The following is a 27,179-nucleotide window of genomic DNA, read 5'->3' on the forward strand; positions in this document are numbered from 1 at the left end:
AGCATGTGTCTAGTGATTAAGACTTTTTCTCTTTGTAATTGTCAGATTGATTGGGACAATTGAATGATAATGAAAAACAGCTTGTTCCCTCATTTCCAGAGGTGACACTTTCTGCATAATACTGCAAAATATAACAAAAGGGTTTTCTTGGACGCTGCTTAAAGTTAATTGACAGCATCTGTTGTTTGGAACAACTGAGAGAAATAGCATTCCCTTGGCTCTTGGGCACGTTACTCAGGATTAGGCACTGTCACGCCAGCTGATATCTGAATACAGTGTATCTATCCTTAGGGTCTTAGCTGGGCTTGCTCTCGTATCAGGCTTCCCCTTTGTAGCCATCCAAGTTGGAAAAATACACACGATTTGATAAATTAATGATGGATTTCCTGAAAAATATATGATCATTAGAAAAAAAAAGAAAAAAGAAAAAAAAAATAAAGAAAAAAAAAAGGATAAGATAAACCACAATAAACAGTAGGGTATGAAAATAATAGTTATGACCTGTCTTTTTTAGAAACATCTTTTATTTCAGAAGTCTAACTTCAGACTTCCAGTGCCATTTTATAACTGCTTGGGGTCTTATGTCTTTAAAAGCAGTGATCACCCTGGGCACAGCACTTGCTTGGACAGATGAAATTCTAAATAGATGTGAAAGAAATTTTCATTCTGCATTTCTCACAAGCAAAGATGCAGGCTTAATTTTGATCTTCGCTTGGCCATCTGAATTCTGCAAGCCTGACTATCATTAAATATGTACATCTTTCTATCTATTGGCAAACTTTTCCTTTTATTGCTGCTCTTTAGTCAGATGTGCATTTTTCTTTATGAGATTTAATATTTCTCTTTTAAAGCATTGATCAGTGTCCAGAGTCACTTAAGACCAGTGGAAAAATCAATAGGGAGCGCTCATTGGCCGCCTTGGCGGCGGCTGCTGCAGCTGAGCACCAAGAAAGCAGCGATTTGATTTGATTTTGCATTTCCAAGTCATTCCCTTTCTCCGTACTCTCTGTCAGTAAACTTTGAAATTGCTGATTTGAAAATAAATGAACATATGTTACTGTTTGAATCTTTTACTGCTTTTGGTACTTAGCGCAAAATGGCCTGCACAAATATTAGCTTTATTGTTGCTTAGATGGCTGCAGGTGTGTGGCGAACTCCAAGATGAACTCAAGGTCAGATATTTTATGATGTAAACTCTTGAAGCTGCGATTTGTGTTTAGATGAAGGGTTCATCAATCGGTGCATGTTAATGAGCCAGTTTTTGTCATGTAATTCTGGCAAGTAATTTGAAATTTTGCTGTTTCACTCCTGTGTTGAATTCAGTACTGTCAACAGTCAGATATTGAACTGATTGTAATCATGACCAAGGAAATATTTCCTATTTTATGCTGTAAAATGCAGAATGCTGTAACGTAAAATATGCTTCACGATGCAAAATATAACCAATTGCCTTCTTTTGTTTTTCTGATCTCTTTAGGTATTGATAAAATTGCTGAATTGAAATAGAGCTAGATTTCTGTTCTGTGCAGGTTGGATGTGGCACTGTATTTTATGTGTTCATGAATGTAAATAATGCTTTGGGGAGGGACTAAAAATACTAAATGTTCCAATAAAATACAGGCTTGTTGTGTCCTGTGTTAAATTAGTTGGCTTTAAATTGTGCTTCTGCCTTTAATATATATCTGCCTGTCTGTATTGATGTATGTTCACCTGCATAGCATATGCACAATAATTTTTCTACTAATGCTTATTTTGTATTTGTAATTAGGAATAGCTAAAACAAAACAGAGCGTTGTGTTCTGTTTCAGAATTAAGCTAACCTAAGCACACAAGGATTGTGTTCGTTTTGGTATTAACTGGACTTTAACACTTGTTGTAATATAAATGCTGTGGTATTCACACATCAGCTGCAGATCCAAATGGTTTTTGAAAGAGAAACTCTAAAGATTTAATATATTCATACAATGTTAACAATGCTCCTACAGCACTGAGATACGTAGACTTAGAACTATGTAATTTGAAAATGCTTAATGTCATTGAAAAAAATCTTAATGCTACAAATATTGGTAGGCAAGTTTGGTATATACATTGCTCCCGTAACATTTTCTCTTCCCTTTTGGACTGGTTAGGGCTGATCTCAGCAGTGTCAGTAATTATTATTCTGATTACTTGCCCCTGAAAGGCATTTGCTTGTACCTGTGGGGACAGAGAATCCATTTGCCTGGCGCCGGGGAGTCGGAAGCACAGGCTGGCGCCAGTGAAGAGAAGGGAAAGATGATTAATATGTCTTATAGATTCACTGCCTCTTCACTTGTCCTAGACCTGCCAGTAATTCCACTCCCCTGTGGTTCCACCTTGATCACAGATAATGGAGGCAGATTGAAAGTTTGAAGACACAAGCCTTTCTCTCCTCCTGAACTGACATTACTCACCCAGGCTAAATGAGCTGTACAACCACCGGCACCTGCCGATGGGAAGGCATCTCAGTGCACTTAGCAGTAATGCTGCAATAAAGCAGCAACTGTACTCTAATTAACTGGGTTTCTTTTCTTTCCTTTTTTCTTTCTTCTTCTTCCTCCCCTTCTTTTTTCTAACTGCACAGCAGGCTGCCATTAGCAAAGCTATGATATTGTAGAGGAAACAGTAACAGAACTGTTTCTTCACCTATAGAATTCATTATGGCACATACCTTTTCCTCTTTGTTTCATTACCAGAAAAGTATAATGCAAGCTTGTTTTGTACCAGTCAGGGGGCTGTAGCCAAATTATGAATTTCAATGAAAAAAACCCAAAAAACTATGTAAAGAAAACTATATTGCTATCTATCTTTTTAAAGATGAACATGACTTACTTATTCATTTATTTCACTTAAACGGGACTTCATAGGCCAAATGTCAAAGAAGAATAATATGGGACCATCTTTGCAGAACGACTTTTAAGATAAGTGTATATATTTTTACAGGTTAGAAAATTAGTTTTATTTTTTGAGAATAGAGGAACAGCAAAGAGTAGGGTATTTACCTTATTTTTAAGGAGATGTGACACCAATCTGTAAAATAACATATACATAGACAGTAAAATAATGTTATACATATACACTTATATATGGGTGTGTATATATATATATATATATATACACACATGTGTACATGCCCATTTTGCAGCTTACTTTTAGATAAATGCCTTACTTTGAATCAGAAGAGTTATCAGAGATAAAATGACATTTTTTCTTTCTTAACCAGGGCTGTATAAAAAGGTTTAGCAGTGGGAAAAGGCATTGTCGTATATATTCTCCAGAGAGATAAGTCATAGCAAGAACCTCTGAAAATAAGCTTTTCTTGTGTGTCCATGAAGTTCTTTGCTCTGCAGTTTTCTGTGGCTGAAGGACTGAACATTTTACAAAGATATCTGGCATTTTTAAAAGTCTTTGATTTCTTGGGAGGAAGTTTGAAAATCCTTAATGGGCACAGTAATTTTAATGTGCTTTTGGCTTGTTTTGATTTAAAAGGTTTGTAAAAACACATTTGTATTTTCTGGATAGTGCATAACTTTTTAAATCAAGTTAAACAATGTGGTGAATGTAATCGCACTTCTGATATAGATAGTCTAAGAATCTTTGTGTAATAAAAATGTATTCCAGTTAAAAAAAAAAAAAGAGATCCATATAGTCTAACTATTAATGCAAATGCTGAAGAAGACCAGAAGGTCAAGCTAGAGAGCTAAATTATGGCAGAAAGCCTGATTTCATGTGAGAAAAGTGATACCATTTTAAAGTATCTAGGATATTATTATGTGGAAGGAAGAGAAGAATAAATGAAGTAGTCCAATGTATTTTAAAAATGTAGTAAAACTGGGAGTTCTAATCTTAAAAATCAAGGCTTTAGCAGAGTAGCTATGAGATGCTGTATAAAATAGGAAGCGCTCATATGTTACAAGGTCATAAAGAGTAATTTTGTTGGCAGCAGAGAACACAAAACCTGAATTAAAAAAATATCTCTGTCATTGCTCATCTCATGTAGCCACTGAAGAGGCATCAGTTTGGGGATGATCTTTGAACCTCCAATTTATGGTCCTGCTAGCTGGCTTCTTGGAAGAATTAGCTAATGTAGCGCTAGGGACAACCATATTCAAGGAGAGAGAATTGGGGTTATTGTGAGAAAAAACATGGCCCATTCATATGGAAATTCTGGGCTCAAAAGTTGTAAAGGTCACCAAGCTACTAATGGATGAAGGTTGATTTATTGTAAGAAATAATGGAGAAATTTTGTAGTGTTTTTTCAAGGGAAAAATACTAATTTTAGTTAAAAAAAGAAAAAAGAAAAGAAAGGAAATAAAAAAGCCATGTCATGTTGGAATTTCATTATTAGTCTATGCTCTATTGAGAACTTCATAGCTGTGATCCATTAAGTATTGTCAGACAAAGGACAAATTCCACTGGTCTCCTAGGATCAAGGGTTCTTTCTTCATTGAACTAAAGAACCTGTAAAAAGGGTATTATCTTCTTAAAAGTAAAAACATATAAAGCACCTTTTAAAATAAATTTCTTGACAAACTCACAGTTTTAAGTGTAATATAAGTGATAAGATATCTGGTATAAGGTATCTTAATAAGTGGCAGTGTTATCATTTAAAAGCAGGAAACGGAGACCTGAAAAGATGAAATTACTTTCAAAATATCATAAAACAACATATGAGTAGAGCTGAAGACAGAGGACAGGTCTTCTAAAGTCCACTCTCCCATTGAAACCATAGGTTCCCTTGCCTTTTCAGCTATATGAAAGGCATGCTCAGAAATGCAGTCCTTTCTTCACAGTGGTCAATCTGAAAATACTTGAGAGCTGCTAAGAAACAACCTGTACTTCACCAGTCAGGTTGGGTACAAAGCATTTTATAAGGATATTTCCTTTTTGGTTTGGGTGCCATTTGCATGAAGTGGTAACTAATTAGTTATTTTAATCGAGGGAAGTTCCATGGCACATGATTAGCTACTTCAGTTGCCAAGAAAGGCAAGGGCAGCTCTCAACGTTATAGGCAAATGTAGTTTTTCTATAGATTCTTGGAAAAAGACAATAAAATAACGAGTTTGAGTCTGAGAAAACATTGTCTATTTCATTTTTTTACTATTTTTTTTTCTGATAGTAACATATTAGTTTGGTATTTGGTTCTTTGGTATTTACTACTAAACAAAAGGAGTAACTATGATTATGGTTATGAGTGGAAGTGCTGATCTGGCAGAGGATGGTAAAGTGTTAGAAAATATATAGGAGAGTAAAGTTCTTGACTGTATGTTACTTAAAACATTTAAGAATGGTCAACAAAATCTGCAGTATGGAACAATATGCTGTTCACACCATCAGTATGTCTTCATTTCTTACAGAGTTATGGGGAACAGACTTCCATTTCTTCATTGGATCTGTGCACGCATGCATAAAAGATGAGGGTCTTCCTCAAAACCCACATAAATTTTCACTGCATAGTTTGGCATTTTATTGTTGATGCATTTAGAAAAATAAAATAGTATGTAAATACTATGTGATTTTTTTGTTTTTATGATGGCATCTATAGACTCTTCTGGACACGGTTGTTGTCATGAGCGGTCCCTGTTTTACTACAGCAAGCAGTTCTTTCAGATAGGTGCTAGTGACAGCAAGCATCATACCTACTGTGTTTTCAGATTTAACTTTTTTAATAATGCCGTATGCTGGATATTGGAAGACTAGTCATTAAGTTTAGATGTATAATTTTGTACACAGTGCCACCTGGAGAATTTGGGAATAATGTTTTGAATATGCAATTATTTTTTATTCATTTTTTTTCCCCTCATATTTATTTATTTTATCTTTGCAAAAGTATTAGTGAGCTTGCCCTAAATCCACTGTGTTCAGTACAGCTACCATTTTGGTATATGAAACACTTACCAGTTGCCTTATCAAGAAGATGGATCTCTTTATAGGGACATGAATGAGCATCCTGCATGACTGTAATTCTTAAAACCCAAGCTGTTAAAACCTAAGCGAAGTTGTTCAAGTCCTTATAGTGCGGCAGTCTGGCTTTGCAAGCATTTGTGGTTTGTAAGATCCTGTGTTTTGACTTATGGATTTCCTGGATGCTTAAAGTTCTGTGTCTGAATTTATCCCTAAGAACTTCAGTCATAACAATATCAGTAGCTGAGTCCTAAGCAATGTGTTATGAGAAGAACTGTAATTTGGGTATTCCTCAGCCAGCTGTGCTGATCTGATGAGCACAGAAACTTCCTAGACTTTGCAGAAAACAAGTATTTATATGGTGGCTTGAGAGGGAACCATACCAAATTCTCTCTGCACAGGTGATTTCTACTGAGCTGCTTTCTTTCCAACATGTCTCTTAACCACTTCAGGTAAAATGAAGCATGTGTGTAAGGAGAGAGGCCATTCCCATGTTAGCCTAGCTAGCAGCAGAATGGCTGCTCCGTTCCCTGGAGACCACTTTGGCAGTGGGTCTCCTAATTATTGGCCTAACTACTAACAATACATAACAAGTGACACTGCTGCTGTCTCCAAGGTCTGTGTGTTAGAAGAAAGGAAGTCTCCAAGTCTCCACTTTAAGTTGGATGTGTCTAATTCCTTTCAACTCTTCAGGGACATGATGCATCTAAGACAGGAGGCAACAGCATGCAACATTAAAATTGACTGTCCTCTCAGTGAAAGCATTGTCAAGCATTGGAAAACACTGCTCAAAGTTGTGCAATCTCCATCTGGGAAGGTTATCAAGACTTGACTGAATAAAACTCTGAGCAACATGGTCTGATCTCACAGCAGACCCTGATTAAATCTGACGACTTCCTGAGGTCTCTTCCAATCTGAATTATCCTATGATCCTGTAGAGGATCATGGTCCCTAGAGGAGCAAAGCATATGAAATGCCTGTGTCTTTGGCATTTTCTACTGCCTCTTACTGTCAGTGCTAACAGTAGTGTAATCACATTCAGAGGTGCCTAAGTCCCTCTGTACATTGGATAGGCAGAATACATGCTTTATTTAGATTTGTGATTGTTTTTCAGATTTAGTTCTAAACAACCATTCAATGTTCTAAGATTCTCTCATACAAAACCGCTTTGATCTTACAGATGTACAAAGCACGATGAAAGAAAATCAAAGTAACTGCAAGCATTCCTGCTTCATTATGATTCTGGGCAGATTTGTGGAGGCTTTCAAGAAAATTTGTTCCTGCATTGAGAAAACCCGGGGCTAGATTTTAGGGAAGGCTTACTCAGTTTATGGCTGACATCAAGGTCGTTAGAAATGTTTGAACCGTGCATATTTTCAACATGAATCATTATGGTTTTGAACAAGAGCTGTTTTGAGATTTTGTCTTTATTATTATTTACACAGGTGCTTTGTGGTGGTGAGATTCACAGGATAGAATTTCTAATTTTGGAAGGATGTTATGGTAAACAAACTCACAATAAACAAATGCAAAGTAACATGAAATATTAATGTTTTCACAACCTTTCAATGTATTTTGTGGTGTTTTTTTCCACAAATTCAAAGAATAGTTTTCAAAGGTTCTTTAGGAGATAATCTCATACTAAAAACAACATACTCAGAGGATTTTAATTGTCTTAGCCTTTATTGTTTTGATATTCAGTTTTGTTCAGAGATCTTATCATTCCACAGGAATGAGCAAAATTGGTGACGCTTTTATAATGCATTGTCATCATCAGATCGTCTTGTTTTTGAATAATGTTGATGTTTTAAAATAATGTTAATCAAATCAGATGATAGGTAACCTGTTGTTTGAAAACTATGACACTTAGTCCATTGGAAATGTCAAAAATGCACTAAAAGCCATTCTCACTCCTTCAGTGGAGCAAGCTGGGGCAATTGCTTTGGTCTCTTAAGTTCATTAGATTCCCATTACAGTAGAGTAATGGGACTCCCATGACTCCACTGTGAGTCCTGACCAGAGAGTCAAGTTTTTCTCCAGCCCTACTATACCGATCTAAATGACTACCCACAGAGTAATTGAACCAGTAAGTATGCTGCTCAGGTGAAAAGGCTGGACCATTATCCCAGAAATAAGCTTCCTTCTCCTTGAAATGACATTCTGCTAAACTCTGTAGAATCCTTGACTAAAGCGGTTTGTTCTGGTGTGTAATACTTTCAGTTTCCCTGATGTGACATGAGGAAGTAAACACAGAGAAGATCAGGCAGAAGTTAACATCTCCTCTTCCTTATGTACGGTTTTATTACGGAGGCAAGGTAAAGTTTGCCTTCATCAGTAGTCACTGTGTAGTGTCGGAACTTCTTTGGTTCTGTCCAGGATTTTATGGGTGGGGAACATATTTATTTTTAAGGGAACATATGGCCCTAACTCTCTCGCTTGTTTGGAGAGGAATGGCAAAGCAGAAAATCCAAACTATTTCAAGGCAGTCTTTCATAAATTAAGGCTTTTATATTCCACCTCTCCACTGACTGGTGTCACACTTTCTTTCCTGTATGTTGTTTGAGTGTGTTTAGTGGATACATGTGAGAGCAGTGGCATTTATATGAAGTGAATCTATTACATTCTTTATAATGAATAGCATGTAACTGTAAAACATATATATTTTTTTTCATTTTGCCCTCCTCTGGGAGACTACGACAACATTTTGGCAAGTAGGAGTAAACAGCTTTGTGTTGGCATGCAGTAAATTAAACGGAGTAATTAAAATCAATAGCAAAACACTAGCTAGGCAGAAAGGTCATATAACACAACAGAAAACTGTTGGGTAGCATATTGCAGGAAATCAAAATAAATTTCTGAACTTTTCATTATTCTTTACATGCCTGAAACTGGTCTTAAAAGGTTTGTGAGATACAGCAAGGTATTGATAGAAATAGGATCATTTTCTGAGATGAAATAAAGACATTTAAATGCTAATGTACGAGTATTTGCAGTGTGCAAGTCTGACAGGCACAGTGGAAAATGTAAAAGAAATCTTTAATTTTACTACTGCTTTATAAGATTTCATTTTTTAGATTGGCTTAGGGTATTATTTAGTAATACCTGTAAGAGTGGAAGTCAGGTATGGGTCTCTGTTAGTATAAGTTTCATTTATAAGCTTTAAGTGAAATTCTCCCTGGTCAGCTGGCTGGCCAGTAATGTTCTGCCTCTGACAATTTTGTGAGCTCTTCCAGGTGTTCATCTTGTAGCTTGGGAAAGGATCAAAATTTTTAGATCAGAAAGACAAGTTATTCCAAGGTGAATAATGACTGCAGGAATGCGTCCTAACTGTTAAGAGATATGCTAAATGTTAAGGTATGGGTAAGGTCTTGAGCTGGTCTCCGTCATCTTTTCTCTGATTCTGAGGTTCTAGGAAATTGATAACACTTCTGTTTTGAAGATGCTGTTCTAAATGACTTGATTTCTCTTAGCACTGTGGTTTCTAAACTGAAATTTGTCGTAGGTTTTTGCTTTCTCTGCTGAAGAAACATGTTAGCAAGGTGGCAGAAAGAAAAGAGGAAATTGAGAGACTTCATTCTGGTAAAACTGGATATGGAAGATGAGTTATTTAGTTTTTCCTTAGGAGAGACTGGAAAGGAATCAAAGCCATAGCTAACCTTTAATAAGTGTGCTGAGTCATGTAGTTGCCATAGTCATGTTGTTGGAATAATGGTGATGAATGGATATAAGAAAGTGAATGCAGGTTAAAGGGAATGTATTTTGCAAGACAAATGAGATAAAAGATGGGTGGGAGAATCAGAAAACTTTTTGTCATGTGAGCACTTCTGGTTGGACTTGTCTTTTTTTTTTTTTTTTTTTTTTTTTTTTTTTTTTTTTTTTTTTTGAGCTTCTTATTTTAATAAGCAATATTACAGCCTTTCTTGCCTTTCTTCAATTTGCCAAATCCATTGTTTCTCTCTCAGGCAACTGTCAGAGAGTTCTTGTTGTTTTGTCAGGTATAAAGGGTATGAAATTTTGCATTTACAAGTTTTTCCTTGGGGCTTTGTTTTCGAGTTTGCAGCATTTCTCCTTTGCAGTTTTAAAGAGTTTTTTCCTGATTGTGTTCTGGAGCACTGTGCCATGTTACAGAGCATTCATCTCACAAATCACAGCCTTCATCCAGTCATGCATCAGACAGAGAGTTGTGAAAAGAAAGTATGAGTTATTGTTGGTGTGTGTATACCTATGTATTCTTCAGGTCATTTAATTTCCTGTCCGTTGTTTGTAATTTCAACTTAAAACAACACTTATTGTTTTTCTGCATCTATTTATATGATCTTTTTTTGAATTTCATCCTAGCAATTTTGAAATAATAACAGAGATAGTCAGTTTTGTATGGGTTGGCTATGTGATAACTGCCTTGTCATTTAAAAGCCACAGTGCATTGTAGTATCTGAGAGCTAGTAACTGGTTGAAAACACCAACTGTGCAAATGGAATTGTTACTTAAAAGTTGTGTTTGGATTTGGTTTTATGTAGTGTTATGAACAAGTCTTGCCATTTTACCCCATTCCCTTGAAAACACGTTGACAGTCAGCATGGGATGTACACAAAACAGGTGCTCTCATCTGCTGATGGGAGACTCCAGCAATCTGGCCAGTGGGATTATTGTAGTCCATGCGTTTCCTTCCTACAAGTTAGCTGTTACCTTCTAAGATTTGCAGAGAAGGAGCTGGGGGTCCTGATGGATGAAAACCTTAATGTGAGTCAGCAGCGTGCTCTTGCAGCTCAGAAAGCACACAATATCCTGGGCTCCATCAGAAGAGCAGTGGCCAGCAGGGACAGGGAGATCATCGTCTCTCTGTACTCTGCCTTTGTGAGGCCCCACCTGCAGTACTGTGTCCAGGTCTGATGCTCCCAATATAAGAAAGGCAGAGAGCTGTTGGAGAGGGTCCAGGGGAGGGTTGCAGAGTTGGTCAGAGGGCTGGAGCACCTCCCCTACAAAAACACGCTGAGGGAGCTGGGCTTGTTCAGCCTGGGGAAAAGAAAGCTGCAAGGTGACCTCATTGCAGCCTTTCAGTACCTAAAGGGAGCTATAAAGAGGAGGGGAATCAACTCTTTGAAAGGGTAGATAACAGCAGGACAAGGGGAAATGACTTTAAGTTGAGGGAGGGAAGATTTAGGTTGGATGTCAGGGGGAAATTCTTTACAGAGAGTGTGGTGAGGTGCTGGAACAGCTGCCCAAAGAGGTTGTGGATGCCCCGTCCCTGGAGGTGTTCAAGGCCAGGTTGGATGGGCCCTAGGCAGCCTGGTCTAGTATTGAATGTGGAGGTTGGTGGCCCTGCCTGTGGCTCATGATCCTTGAGGTCCCTTCCAACCTGGGCCATTCTGTGATTCTGTGGCCTTTCAGAATACGTTTTCCTTACACTGAATTTTTGTGGTAATTCATGGAATAGGAAATAATATCTACCTTCATGTCTTTTAATGATTAACCCTATTTATAAACATTACTTAAATCTGTGGTGTGTATTCAAAAGGATTGCATCTGCTTAGAACTAAGCTAACGTACTACTGTAGGCAAAATGAGATTGAAGCAGTCTTACACAAACCTTTCTAACCTTTCTTCAATACAATGCTACGTAATAGATTATTGCTTTCTTTTTTTAATTAAATTCATGTGTATGTATTTTCCCCTATTACCTCAGTTATGATACCTTTTTTTCAATCTTACTTCAGTATTACACAGCTAAATTTGCCAAAATACCACCATAAGAGTTAATACATATGTGCATGTGTATTTAACACCTCAGTACATTCTTGTCATATTTAACAGATAGGAAATTGTGACTGATATATTGTTTAAAGGGGGGTCAAACATGCTTTTGTATTAGTTGTAGAGTAAAAGCTTAAAACAAACTGACCATCATTGCTACTGCCTACTAATATTTCATTTGCAATACAGAAAGATAAAGCTGATAGAACTGATGGTAGGTTTTTTCACATCAGTTTTTTACTGAAGACTGGTATTTATGACTTGAAGTTAATCATGGTGTTTTTTAAGGTTATCAGTGCAGAAAGTGTTGAGGAACACAGACTGTCCAAACATCTCAAGATGTTTTCTGTATTTCCTTTTCTTAATTTTATCATTACACATTGTAATGTAAGACTCTCTCATGGAGTTATGCCTGCCAACTTTCTTCTTATCTGAAATCTTCAGGCATCACACACAATATTAGGAGTATGTGGTTGTCGGCTTGGGCTAGAGCAGCTGAAGCAACTGCTTAGATAATCTCATTGACCAGGCATTTAAACAGCCATTTCAAGAGTAACCTCTCTGTAGCCTTGCAGTGTGTACCTAGAAACCACTGAAGGCACGGTTTTTGCATATGCATATTTATTGCTTGGATCTCAAACTACCTGCCATAAATTGCCAAACCTCTTCCCAGAGAATGCTGAAAATTTGGCTCAAAGAATATTTCAGTGGTAAAGGGGGGAAAGGGCCTCCTGTCATTTAAACTGCGTGCATTTCCTGAGAACACAGGAAAAAAACACTTATGTTGGCAGAACACAAAGTTTCACATTGCACTGGTAATCATATATTGTGAGTCAGGTTGTATTTGCAGTTCACAGCCATACTCTCATGACTTATCAACTTCCTCACTGATCTGTAGGCAGTGTGTGCATTCCTCTGCTTTGTTTTATAGCACTGTAAAGAGGAAGGGACGTGTCTGGAACTGTCATTACCTTTAACAGTAAGAAAATGTGTAAAGTCTTTCAAGGCTAAATAAAACTTTATGTAATTTAACAAGATGAATCCTTTATCCTCTTTGCCTCCTCATCAAATCTACATGGTATTGCAGAAGAGGTTAAGAGAGGTAATGCTCTTGTATTCTAAACAAACTCAGCAGGATGAGTGGGACGGTACTTTAAAATATGCATAAGGCCTGCAGTTGCTCCATTTCGTGACACTGTTCAGGTAGGGGAAAAGAAAACAACACAGATTTTTCCTCAAATGGGTATGAAAGAAAGGCTGTCAAGAAAAATGATGCTGGACCTATTATTGTGAAAAATTGGAGTGACCTGACTGATATTACACATATAGTTTGGAAAAACAAGATTAACGCAACACATACCATTTTTCATTTCATCCTGTCTTCAACACCAACCACTGCAGCATCTCATTTTTTACCTTGGTGTTTAGGACGAGAAATCCCATGTGTGAGCAATTGCTTCTGGCTGCATGGTCCTTCTGCTCCCAGCTTTCTGTCTGCTTACATCTTTCCATGTGTACTGTAAATAAGAAGTGACTGGGAGGGCAAGATACTTAGTCTCTTCTTAGATCAATACCACTCCATGGGTCAGCAACTAGGAATGCTTGAAAAGAGAGAAGGAGGGAATTGTGGTTTATTTCCTCTGTAGATGAGGCCAACACCTTTGCAGTGGGTTCATCTATATTACCTAAGAAAAGAACCTAATAAGGTTATTTCTGAACCAGTATCTGCTGACAGAAAGACCACTGTGAATAAGCTTGAAAAGAATTAAATCAAAAGAAAAAAAAAAATTTTCTTATTTTAAATAATAATGAAGATTTTAATGTCTCAGTGGCCATCTGCATGTTTTTTCCTGGAGGTGACAACAGAAGGGAGAGGGATTGAGACCAAAATGGTGCGGAGTTGGTGGGCAGGATGTCTGTGAAGCCCTAGCTCTTGGTCTGTAAATCAAAGTACTGAAAGTTCTGTTGCATGTGTGTTCACTTTCATCTTTGAAGAGAGAGGCTTGTTGTATTTACTGTTCTTCTTTTTAGCTAAGAAAACAGACTTTTCATTCCAAGCTTCTTTTTTTTTCCTCTTCTTTTTCATACAATGGCTCTGAGTGCTGTCTGCAAAACAAATGAATGAAGAAGTCGAGCTCGAGTGTGGATCTACAAATAATAATGCAGGTTCAGCCCTAGAAGTGCAGTTTTGGCATTGTTAGCAGCAGACTTAATACCGGCATGGAGAGGAAAAAAAAAAAAGGAAAAGAAATACAGGATTTCCCTGTAGGAGTAAAGGCAGTATGTTTAGAGATGGTTGTTCTGTGACAACATCAAGGATTGCAGGTGTTATAATATTTTTGTAACAGAGGAAAGTGGGAAGATGAAATATGAAGGAGATATTAGAGGAGAATGGAGGACAGAATTTGTGTCTATGCAAGATGGGTAGACTGGGGAAAAAATGAAAAGTTTGCAATGCTAAATTTAATTTTTTTGCCCTCACATTGTCACATCTTGTATATGTTATAAAGGTGATGTGCCTTCACGCAAAGAAATCAGGTGGTTCTACATCATAAATCAGTCTTTATAGCAAACTAGTTTTTGGAAGAACCTATCTTAGATTTGTTCTTTCCTGGCAATAAAGATGAGGAACTATCAGAGATTGAGAAGATGGGGCAAATTGATTAATTAAAAAGCAGTAAATCATCAGCCCCACATGATTTATGCATAAAAGAATTTTGAAGAAGCTTAGGAATGAATTAGCTGAACCACTAACAAAGATATGCGCTCTCATTAAAACCAAGCTCTGTTCCAGAGAGTTGGCAAGTATCTGGGGTTTATCCTATATTTAGACCAGTAAGCATTACATCTGCACATTGCAAATGGTCGAAACAGGAATTTAAAAGGGAATAATAAAACACCTGGAAGATCACGATGTGAGAGACTTTAATGAGAACAGCTTCAGCTAGAAAGAATCACGTCTCGCTACACTGCTCAGAACTTGGTGAATATGCCTGTAAAAAGAAATGGGCATTGCCACGCCTGATCAGACCACAAGTCCCTCTTGCCCAGAACTGTGCCTCAGACAATGCCCTCTCTTAGCCATGTGGGAAAGAATAAGGACTAAAAAGAGAATAAAAAGAATTAGATAAACCTTTTATCTGTACTTGATTGACAGGAACATTGACCCAGTTTGGGATTTATGGTGGTCACTGCGAGCATGCTGACATCATCCCTTTCCTGGGGCTCAGTGAGAGAAGCTTTCCCCCTCACAGATAGGAATCAGATAGCATAATAAAATGTTTTCATAAAGAGGAGAAAGGAGGAGTCTGACAAGGTAGACGCCCAAAGTAACAATAACAACTTTCTGAAATATAACTGTGACTATAGTCTTTTTCTAGCAATACAAGTACTAGTTCACCCGCTTGTTTTCATCTGCCTTCACTTACAGCTCAAGAACAGCTGCTGTTGCCAGGTAGTCAAGTGAAATGGAATGTGCTAACCTGATGTGATGCATTTCTTTTTCAGCTTGTTTTTAATATTTGTTTTTAATATTTTAAATATTTTTTTGCCTGAATTGATTCAGTTTGATAGAGGGATAGAGTTTAATTGGCCTAGACTTCCCTACACTTTCTCTCTGTAAAGTAACCCTTTCTAACAGAAATATAATTACAATACATGAAAAAGAAAGTGTTTCTGGCTTGTCTATCAGTCTTTTCTGTTTATCTCTCTTTGATTCTATCAGATGCTGACATACCCTTTTCCCCTGGGAATTCTTGGGAAGGTTTTCCTCACCTTCAGGTTTCAGCTACCAGGCTTATGGGGAGAGCTGCCTGATATAATGGATTTTGACTTTTTAAAAGCTTGTGACAAAGTCTGTCACAAGACTCTGTTACAAAGGCTAAGTAGTCACATACGGTGACAGGGCAAGTATTGTCATAGATCAAGAAATGACAAGGAGACAAAAAGGCAGAGGGCTAAGCGAGCAGCTTTCATCACCATAAAAGGCTAGCAGCTGCATTCCTTAAAGTTACCTATCAGGTCATATGCTAAATATATTTATTAATGATCTAGGGAGAGAGGTGAAGGATGGGATGTAACACTTAGAAATGATGCAATTACTTAAGTAATTTAATCCTGTAACTCGCTGTTAAAAACTTCTGAGCAATCTAAAGAAATTACTCAAATCGAAGTTCAGTCCTGGTAAATGAAAAGTTTGTGTGTGGAGGAGACAAAGCAAATTCTTATCCTTTAACTGAAGGAAAAAAAAAAAAACCTGAATATTGCTGGTGGCAGTTCCATAACAGAAGCCATTTGAGATGCTGTTATGGTGGAAAAAGCGAACAAGGTGCTAGAAGGCGTAAGAAATGGGACATTAAAAATGAATTACTGAACTCAGCCTTCATTGTGTGGAGACAGAGGATAGGATAAAGCACAATATTATGGGTAAGTTTGCCGAGCTAACAAAGTCTGATCCGTGATGACAATTTCCTGTTTTCTTTTGTCTTTATCCTCTTCATTCATCACCTACTCACAATGATACTCTGATCCTTAACAGAAATAATATAGGTTGATATGGCTATGGTTTCCATAGAGCTTCCTAATGACAGCTCACTAACCAGGATATTACTGGTAAAATCCTGTTTCACATCCATTCTCCTTCCTTTGGTAGTTAGTTAAATGTTGCATCGAAATAACATAAATTAACAATCTCAGCTTTGTATTTAGACTGAGAAATCATCAACATTTTTAACATGGATTTCAGAATTCAAACATTACTGAAATAATTCCTCAAGTTGAGGCTCTTAAGAGACTTATAAATTATTCTTGCATAGAAGAGAAGTCACCTGAGAATAACCCAAATGAAGTTAACATAGATTTTAAAAATTATTCTTGCAGAAGAACAGGGAGTGGTGGGAATAGATGAGCAGATGGGAAAGAGAGAAGAAGAGAGAGAAGAAAAGGCTAATTAGGTAATTGAGGCTAAGAGGCTATTAGAGATGACCCAGTGGTCTACTGGTAGTGCAGTCCAGGGACTTGAATTTGGGCTTGAGGTTGATCCCTTGTTCCCGGGGCCACACATGCTCCAAACGTCGCAGGGACTTGATTTTATAGCCTGTGTTATCCTGTAAATATATGTTTTCCTGTCAATATAATCTGGAGGGACTGTAGTCAGGATGCAGTGGAAACAAGGAAAAATAAGGTGGTAAAGTGCTGAATTTGAGCATGGAGAGACTGAAATTCTATGCTGATGGCTAAACTGTTTAGTGAAATTCCTCAGTATTCCTCTGAACTGAATGTCAGAGAAAAAACTAATTGAAGTAAATGTATTTTGAATAGGTTCTGAATGGGCATAAACTGTTGTTCATTGAGCAGCCTTTAAAAAAAAAAAGTAAAACATTAGTGCACGTGATTCCCTCAAGAATATTTTTTTTTTTTACAGATAGTGGAAAGAGGGAAGTCCGAAAAGGTCATTTATTTCTAAGTCATTCCAGTAACCTGTTTCTGGCTAATTTGAAGCTGGCTTGCTTCAGGTTTACTGGTGTTGTCTTCTTCCTTCAGTTTCCCGACGTATTTTCATTTCTGGTCCACCCAGTGATAAGTTTTCTTTTCCTTTTAATGTTCTTGTTTCTCTTAGATGTTGGTATATTCATATTGTCTTCTGACACTGTCAGTAGACTTGTTCTTTTGTAGCCTAACAGTCTGGCGTAGGTCATAGCAAGGACAGGCATTGCCATGTGGTTTTCAGATTTATATGCGGAGGTGGAGCATTTCTTGTCCTCACCTTTTCTAGCACAACATCATTTATGTTGACTTCATTCTTTTAAATCTCTCCACTTCTTGAGCGGTATTTGTAGCTACTCTTTTTGAATTGCTTCTGAAAGAGCTCGTTTTTCTTTTTCGCATTTCAAACTCTGAAACTGCAGTGGTATAGCATTCAGAGATGGTTTCTTCCCACTTTCCATATCTTATCCAGTACTTATATTAATTTTTTTCTGCAAATTTTATCTCTTATATTACTTACTTTAAATCTGTGCTTGTTTCTTTCTCAGGAGCAGCATTCTGGGACAGAAATGCTAGCTCTTGCTTCTTTGGTTTGCATATATCGTCTCTTCAAATGATTGTAGTACATGTATGACTAATTCCACAGTGTTCTTTTCTTGCTTAAATATTTTTGTGGAAAGTCAGCATTTTTCATTCTTCTTTTATAAGCACTGCATAGAGATATTGCTATTTGAGGCAGTACATAGGTGGAAGACCTGTGGTCAGTAGGCAAATTATATTTCAACAGCAAAAAAATACCAGCACCATTCATTATCCCTGTGGTTAAAAACAGAGTGTCTGTAGAATAATTGTAGTACTTGAACCAGTGGTTCCAAGGAAAGTCTCTGCAGTGTGATCTTTAGCAACTGGACAGAATAAACAAAAGATGGAAGAGGGAGTGTAGCTTTGGTTATAATGTAGGCAGCAGGGAGCAAAGAAGAATATCTGCTGTTTTGCCATTGGGAGCCCCACTTGTACCTGCTTCTGGTAAAAGACTTTGGATTTTGCCAGCAACTGACAGCTCCCTTAAGATATATTAAAGTGTTTTCTCTAAAGAGGGTTTTGTGCCAAGTCTGGACCTCAGTGAGCAAATTTAGTATTTAGTGGAGATAGACTTATAAGTGGTAGGCAAAAGTGAAGAGAACCTCCAACAAAACCTTTTTAAGTTTTGGAGACCCTGAAACAACAGCTCTATCAGTGTTGCCCTATCTTATGTGAAACTGTTTAAAAGAATCATTCAGTTATTTTTAAAAGATTATTACTTGCCACGTCATAACTTAGCAGCTTTCTCATTTATAATGTTATGCTTGTTTTAGTGAGTCAAAGGGTGATTTCATTTTTGGCAGAGCCCAAGAACAGGTTTTCAGTATTGCTGTATATCTCATGATGCTGATCTGCTCGCAGGGGCTCACTTGGTGACCCTTCTGCACTGCTTCATTATGCTTCCCACAAGGTACGCACTTTCCTCAGCTATTATTTGTCACTTCTAAGAATAATGACTTCAGCTATTTCCCTCTGGTTTCATGTAGAGTAGTTTCATAAAGGTTTTTCGTTACTGATATTATCATGGGACCTAGAAGACTGGCCCATGGGCAGGGAAAAAAGTTTCTGTGAGGTATTCTACAAACACAGGACGAAGGGCATTTCCCACTGCTACATTCTATTTATTGTTTCTCTCTGCTGAATTTTACTTAGCGCTGCATCGTGCTGAAGATACAGTTTTGTTAAAAACCTTTCTTAATAAGTTCCCCAAAATGTATCCAAGCATGTATGAAATACGGAAATTATTCTCACAGTATTTTCTCACCTGAATCTGTTTCTCAATTTTGACTTTTGTATTCTAAATGATACACTTACTACAAATGTTTAAAATGTAGATACTCTTCTTCTTCTTCAAAAAAAAAAAAAAAAAAAAAAAATTAAATGCACCTTATTGTGGTCACTTATTTAATTAAATTTAAGAAAAAAAGACAGTGAAATACTCAATGTTTTCCACTTGAAGTTTTAAAGAATAAAGCTCACAAGCAATCAGTATCAGTTCATTATAATTTGAATTATATCTTTATTGTCTTTATAGTGGTTACTTAGTTATTTCAGTTAACATTAACCCCTTGAATGCCATATGCTTAATGTCTGGATATCCTGGTTTTTATGAAAGCTATTGATTTACACAGCGCTTCAGTTTTTATACCTAGAAAGAAGAAATTAGATATCTGCATAGGTGAAAAAGCTTGAGTTGGTGATGCAAGGGGATAAAAATATTCTGAGAATATTCTCATAAACATTAGCAAGAATAAAAGCAGAACATAATTTCCAATGTTTGAAACTGAGCTGTGCCAAAATCCATTCAGTTTTATGCAAAAAAATATTTAACATCACCAGATATATTTAGTCACTCGAAGTTCTGTGAATCAAATACAAAATTCTGTGAAAGAAAAAAAAAATCTGTAAACTTATTTTGTCATGAGTTCACCAGAAATTCTGAAAATAGTTGGCTCCATTTGTCAACAAGAATAAGCAAGAAGGAAGGTAATGGCTTACACCAGCAGATAAAGGACTTGTTAAGGCTTTCAGTTTAAAAGGGCTGCCTCCCAGAAGAGTTTTCAGTACGTTTTTGACTTCTTTATATTTTCTCCAGAGTTGGTTGGATTTCTTGCAGTTAATAAAAGGGACATTTAGCTCCAAATACTTTGTCTGGTATTTTGGATGGAGTCAATAAGGTTATCATAAGGTTAATACCTTGAGGTTATTTTCACAATCAGAATCAGGTTTTGTGTTTTGAATCTCTTTAAAAACTAGGCATAATTTCCTTTGAGGCAATGATTCAGTCCCACTCCTACGAGTGATATAAGGAAGCCTGGAAATTTGTAGAATTATTAAGTTGTATCCCTGTATCTGGAAGTTGTTGGCAATTGAAAATGATCTCACATTATATCACCACAGCTAACACAGCATTGCAATCAGATTCACTTGAGCATTTCCTTCCAAGTCCAAACACTGACATTGTCTTTTGACCATTGATCTTTTACAGAACCTGCAGATTTTTGACTTTCCTTCCAAGGTGATCATTTTACTTGGAAATCTACTGACTGGGATATGTCTAACCCATTCTTGTATAGTCAAGGAACTGAATAAATACTTCTTGAGTGCCATATTAAGAGCAGTCCAAAGACTATTTAATCTGCACATTAAAGTCATTGGAAATTTTGCTGGGCAAGAACTCTCTTCTTTAGGCATGCAACATAGGGAAAATGACCCTCAAAAGGACTAAAAGGAAAAGATCCTTTTGTCTTCAATTAACATCCCTATGTGTTTAAAACCTAAAAAAGAACGGACACTGCATTTCCCCCCATGTTTGTTCTGCGACAACTTGATTAGCTCTTTTCAAAAGGAAAAAACAACAGTAAAAAATAATACATAAAATTTAGCTTTAAACTCAAAGCTCTAGATAAGCTAGAAGTGGGATTAAGTTATAATCAGAACAGAAGTATTGTTAGGATACTAAGTTATGCAGTAAGTATCATTGCTGCCTACTGTTGTAGCAAAGAGTACAATCCTGGGGCCTCTGATGTTACCCAGGGAGTTGACTCTGATCAAGGACCTCAATTTGCTGATAAACTAACAGATTTGATTTTACTGCACTCTGCCAACATGGGATTTATGTTCTGACTCCAGACAGCAATGAAGAAAGTGTATGGGAAGAGACAGGCACGTGTACTTGCACACTTAGAGTAACGCATCTGCTGGGTTGGGACAGCTTCCTTGTCAGACAAGACCCAAGGAGTCTGAATTTATTTCAAAATGATGTATAATACTAAGCTTTATTTCTGTGAATGTATTTCTGAAGACAGACTGGAAATGACTTGCTTGCATGTTGTGCTCTGTGGCTGTACTTGGAATTGGGGTGGTTCTCCTTTAAATAACTGCTCAGAAGAGAGAAAATTCAGGCAGTTGTGTATCAATTAGCAGGGTGCATTTCTTCATGCGAGCTGCCTGGAAATGCAAAATGACAAATCTGAGTATTAAGCTTTCCTCTGTCGTTTTGCTTTCTTACTTCTAACTACAAATCAACTTCATTGTGACTCACAGTGTAAGAAGTTGGTGCATTTCTGCAGATCCATGATAAGATATTTTCCTCTGGTAAGAAATGCAGTTGCACTCCGCAGTCTGGATCTGCCCTGCCAGGCCCACATGCATTAGTATTCCACTGGCAGCTGCCTTTAGGTAGGAATATTGTTTTTGTCCATAACCAGAGGGAACAATCAGACTAAGCCGTTCTCCGGCTATAAACCAGCCAAAGTAATTGGGTTTAATTTTAATTTTTGTAATAGCTTTAAATTAATAGGAGCAGCTGCTGCCACAGTGTGTGGGTGTCCTTTTCCAGAAGGCATAGAACAAAAAAGGGAAAGAGTAAACAATAGTGCGTCTAGGACACAAAGGTTAATTCAAGAACTGAGCAATGTCTTTTCGCTATCAAAAACTCAGTTGGTCTCGGTATGTCTCTTTTCTTTCTTTTTCTCTTCCCTCCCCTCCCCCCCCTTCCCCCCCTTTTATTTTCCCCTTTAATTCCGTGATAAGATCTCAGTCTGATTAGGCTACCGTGTGTAAAGATGTGCTGTTGGTATCTAAACACTAACTCTCTTTTTCTATATGACTCACAAATAGATTAGCAGTGACAAAGTGCTAGGAGAGATAAAAATAGATTAGCAGTGACAGGAGTACCATTATAATTATTTTTTGAAGATATGGCTTGAATTAAGAGTTTGGGCACTTCCTGCCCTGAGAGGGTGAATTTAAACCTAGGAACTGAGCATGCTTTCTGCTGTTGTGTCAGACACCAGATAGAGAAATGTCAATACCAGATGTCCTAGACATCAAGATTAGCCATAATAGCCAAATGCAGCCATAAAGTGATGTGTCAAAGTGGATAATAAAACAGATGCTTGGCTTCTATAATGAAGGAGCGAAGGAACAAAATATCAAAAGTGCCTTTAATACATTAACAAAGTTGTCTTCAACTTGCTTAAAAGTAGAAAGTTATTGAACCAAGGAGAACTACGTGTCATTTAAGCATTAACTATCAGCAGATGAATTTCAATTAGTATTAGCCTTTCTAAAATCTTGACTTTCCTCCTATTGGTCTCATTTTACATGATTTTTTTTATATCATAAAGAGAGGCTTGTCCATTATTATTTCTCCCATGCTAATTTTGAAACAAATAAAATTCAACAACTCAGCAACATACTATTTAAACTTGCATTACGTTTTGAGGACTGGGAGTTAGAATACATTTACCCAGTGCCATATCATCTGCTTGATTTGAGATCAAATGAGGGATGTCCTATAGCACTCCGGAGTAAGGGTGAATGATAGAAATATGTTAAGATACTGGAGAAACCTATTAAGTGAGGGCACTGCATGCACACAGCTAGTGGCATTTTTTCCCTACTACTACTTAAGAAAAATTGAATAGTTTTGTTTTTTGTTTCCTATCTCTTGCATTTGTGGCTTAAAAATCATTTTCAGATGTTAATGATAAACAAATATCTTATTTAAAACAAAAAACGCTGAAGAAAATTCTTGAAGCACAGAAAATTCAAGAACCAGAGTAATAGGAGCAGCAAATAAATTCTTATTTCAAGTCTAATTGACTGCTTCACTGGCTCTTTATTGTACTTTTTCAAGAACATCTCAACTCCTTTCTGTTTCTCTTTGTAGCCCCTGAGCCTTGCTGATCAGATTCCTTAACTGCTGCTCATTGGCAAGCGTACTTCTGCATAATGAAAGGCTTTTGTCCTCCATTCCATATTAGCAGTGAAAGGCCATAACTGATGCTCTGCAGTAGACCAGTTTCTCGGAACTATTACAAAGAGACGCATTGCTACTGCTGTCTCTAAATCTTATTACATTTTCCCTCACCGTGATCCTAGTTTAGCTGAGATGTGTTCCAATCATTAGATGAGACCCGTTTATAATATTATGTAATTGATTCAGTTAGAGTCTGCAGGACTGTAGTGTTTCGTTGCCAAACAGGATTGGTAAGTTAGTTACATCAAATTACAAGTACATTGCATGACTAGAGAATCTCCTGCCTAAATAAAGGTGGAAAATCCATCTGTGTAATGAAGAAGGGACACAGATAGAAATATTGAGCACTTCTGCTTCATAGAATCAGAGTTTGATGCACCTCTGAAACATTACTCATTTCCTTTGAGAAATTAAAGAATAACTGAAGTCGGGTGAAAGATGTCAGGCAGACATTTTTATTCTTTAAACAGATACCAGCTTAATAGCAATGACATAAATAAAAGTCTGCACTGTAATTATTTACCATCATGTATATTAATTTTTATCATGTCAGCACTATAAGCCAGAACTCTCATGGAGGGCAGCAATCCAATTTGGAACAGGACCAAACATCCTCTTCTCCTTCACTTTCTAATTTAGGACCAGGTTATTTTCCCAATCCAAAGTTGTTGTTTTTTTTTTTTTTCTTTCCTGTTTTTGTTTTTCCTTAAGAATTTATCTCTTCTTCAATTCATTGGCTAGGTGCTGATACATCCCCTGACTACTAAGAGGGATAGCTCCTTTGTGTGTATATGTATATTGGCATATATTATACTATGTACTGTATATATACTCATACTGAAAATCCTTCACCAATTATGCCTTGCCTGTGCATGGATGAACCAGTCGTGTATCATAGGGTTTAGCCATGTTCCAGCCAGAGATTTGGCTGGAAACTCTGTAGCACTATGAGTTTGCACAAGCTTGATAGCAAAGGAGCACACAACTCAGCTGCCCATGCATCTTCAGCACTTCCTGGGAGTTGGTTTGTCTGACTGTGTGTAACTCTCTCCTGCTATACTAGCCCTACAAGCTCAGACCTGGCACAGCAGCCATGGCTGGCACAGCCCAAGCATGGAATTTGTGTGCATGAGTGCTCTGAAATGCAGGCTCTGGGATCTACATTGTCTAAAATTATTTTACTTCATTTACATGAGAGGAAATAGGAATCTCAGAAAGCATTTCAGTTCAGATTTCTTATGAACATATATATGTTGATTTATATATGTTGCTTTTATTTTTTAGGCAAAGAATACCCTCCAAAAATGTGTATTACTATCGCTGCCCGGACCACAGGAAGAACTATGTCATGTCATTTGCTTTTTGCTTTGATCGTGAGAACGACACTTATCAATTTGCCTACTGCTACCCTTACACCTATACTCGCCTTCAGCACTATCTTGACAACCTACAGAGGCGGAACATGGACTACTTTTGCAGAGAACTGCTAGGACTCAGCGTGGTAAGTGATAGGCATTTTTACCAACTAGCAGGCTTCATTATGGATGCTTACCCTTAAATGCTTACAGAGAATAATTCGTCATCCCTGCTAAGGTAGACATGCACACATATTTGTTTTACTCTTGTCAGTGACACACAGAGTAGCTTTACCCACATAGTGAAATATAGACAAATGCTAATTTAATCTCATGTAAAGTATTTCCTTTGTAATATGCAAGGCAATGCTAAAATTCCCATGTAGGACCAACTGACCACTAAAGGAAGTAACTGAAGCAGCTTTATTGAAGAAATGTGATTTTTAGAGTTTTCTATCTATTTGATTTTATGGAAAAAGCTTTCCTATTCAGAAGGAAATAAGAATCTTTGGAACGAGAATACAGCTTTTCCTAGTAAAGTAATGCAAAGCATTTTAAAAGCAACTTATTTTATTTAGTCTTAAGATTGTCTGCTTTGGTAAATTTAACTAAAAAGGGGTTTAGTTCTCTCAATATGTAGACCCTAGTGGCCATACAAAAATGAAATATGACAGTTCTGGTGGAGGAAGGAGGTTTAATGTTAAGGCTGAATATAATTTGCTACAACCTTTCTCTGAAATGTTTCTTGTCCTGAAGATTTGGAAATCATGACTCAGCCACTGCCATATCAATTCAGAAATCATCAGATTAAGAAAAGAAATTGCTGATATTTTTTCCCTTTTGTTTTCTGAGACATGATAGTGCACGTGTTCCATAGTCTAAATCTCTTCTCTGAGATTTGATTTGGTCCAAACTTGTAGTGTATGTGTGTGTCAGAAAATGAAAGCTGCAGTTTTTATGAAGGCTGCTGATTCTGGCAGCTCAGGCTTTAAAAAGAATCCCAGAATATATTGTGAAAATGAAAAGAAAATAATATGAATAACCTGCTCTGGAATAAAGAACTGGTTTCCACCATTAGGTCAGGCCACTGAGTTCCTTCCATGCCATGAAACTCATTGTTCAACCTACAGAGAAGAGCAAAACCAAAATTAACAGAAAAATTTTGTTCTTAACCCTTTTGTCTGTTAAGCACAGTTTTTGCTCTAAAGAGGACTGTTACATATCTCTGAACTGACAATAATGATTAATCATTCCAATTAGGGGGACAAACAATTACAAAGGCACGAGGAATTTTTTTTTTTAATTAAAAAAAAAAAAAAAAAGAAGTAAAGTCTTCAGAGGGTGGGAGGAAGGAGCGCTATCATTTTAATGTGTGTAGGGTTTTACTCATTAATCTTAGGGGACAGAGCTATCATTAATTCTATAATGAAACCAAATTTGTTTCCTTTCACTCTGAAAATAGTATATAAACAGTCACATTTGCATATTCATCAGAACCCTGATCTGACTGATTAAAACACTGAGATAGAAGGATTTGTCTTTTATCTGCATTTTGACAGACTGAGCTAAACTCTTAAATCATGTTAACATTGTGTTGCCAGTAGTTGCTAAACATTATTTTTCATATTTCAGCAAACTAAACAAACAGATGCTGTTCAAAATGTGGCAGGAAATGTGCTGTGTACAAGTCCAGATTTTATATCTATATGTACACACACAGTATGTTTTGCAGAAATTGATATGGTAACATTTTGCAGCTCACCATGCTGATATGTATAAAAAGCTTCTGAATCAGGCTTGTGCTGTAATCTTTGTAAGTAACATTACAATCTCAGAGCATTTCTGGCTTTTCTCCACACACAACTGTCCTAGAACAGCTTGGTAATTTAATGTCTTTGCTGAGCTTGAATAGACAATTTCCATAAGTTCTCTGTGAGTTAAATATTTTAACATAGAGCTTTGTTGCTATCATACATCTTTAAATGGTGAAAAACAGCATCCTTCAGTCTTCGCTGCACAGTACTTCATCAAAGCAGAAGCTGGCTGTACTTTAGAGAATTGCATGCCATATAGGATAGATTTAGAGCTGAAAAAGAGAGCTCCATCTCCACGCTGGCCCCTTACGTAAGATAAGAGGAATCAGATTGGCATAACGAGGCCCTTAAAAGCTCTATTCCTGGCGAAGGGACGATACCACATGGTGGAAGGACACGTAAAGATGCCTTCTGAGGACAAACTCTGAAGTCCTCCTGCAGGGTGTGGGACTGAATCATGATAGCATGTTAGGGGAAGGCTGTTGCATACCTGCTGAATGCCATACAGCCACTAATGCCTTTTGTTTGTTCCAGCTGATTTTACAGCTCGCTTCATTAGTTTAAGGTGGTGAAGATGGAGAATGGTTTGGAACAATTTAAGTTCTCCTGGATTATGAAGTTTTGATCTGTGCCTCTTGTAGACAACAGAATCTTGCCACAGATCTATGTGGTTATTTTTTTCCTTTGTATTGGAACAGTGAAATGCTAGTCACAAGAAACCATGCTCAGATGATTGCTCCTGAAGGCTTTCTGAGTGCACATTTTCCTGCATGTAATGTTTTCAAGGCAATCTAATTTCTAATCTAATTTCATATTTTCTCTAAAGAAAGTACTATGCCTCCATTAACTCCTTAAATGCTTTCACTAATTCTATGAAAATTGAAAGTGAAATATCAGTGTGGGACATGTAATTGTCATTAGGATGCAGAATGGCAAAGTGGTTCAGAGCCAAATGGCAAAGATTCCCATTGCCAGTGTGAATGGGTAACTTAGCTGTTCTGCTTC

General features: G+C 37.1%; 1 protein-coding gene across 2 annotated transcripts in view; it reads left to right on the forward strand.

The window, feature by feature from the left end:
- The window catches only part of LOC306946966 (BEN domain-containing protein 5-like), a gene marked incomplete at both ends in the record, with an annotated part of 850,824 nt that overhangs the window by 311,981 nt on the left and 511,664 nt on the right, over window positions 1–27,179 (forward strand). For both annotated transcript variants that reach the window (XM_079536119.1, XM_079536118.1), the window contains one exon: window positions 24,290–24,506. In XM_079536119.1, the coding sequence (XP_079392245.1) occupies window positions 24,290–24,506 (217 nt within the window). The remainder of the gene's footprint in view (window positions 1–24,289; window positions 24,507–27,179) is intronic.

Source organism: Tetrao urogallus (genome assembly GCF_951394365.1).
Source record: "Tetrao urogallus genome assembly, chromosome: 5".
In the NCBI taxonomy this organism is placed as follows: domain Eukaryota; kingdom Metazoa; phylum Chordata; class Aves; order Galliformes; family Phasianidae; genus Tetrao; species Tetrao urogallus.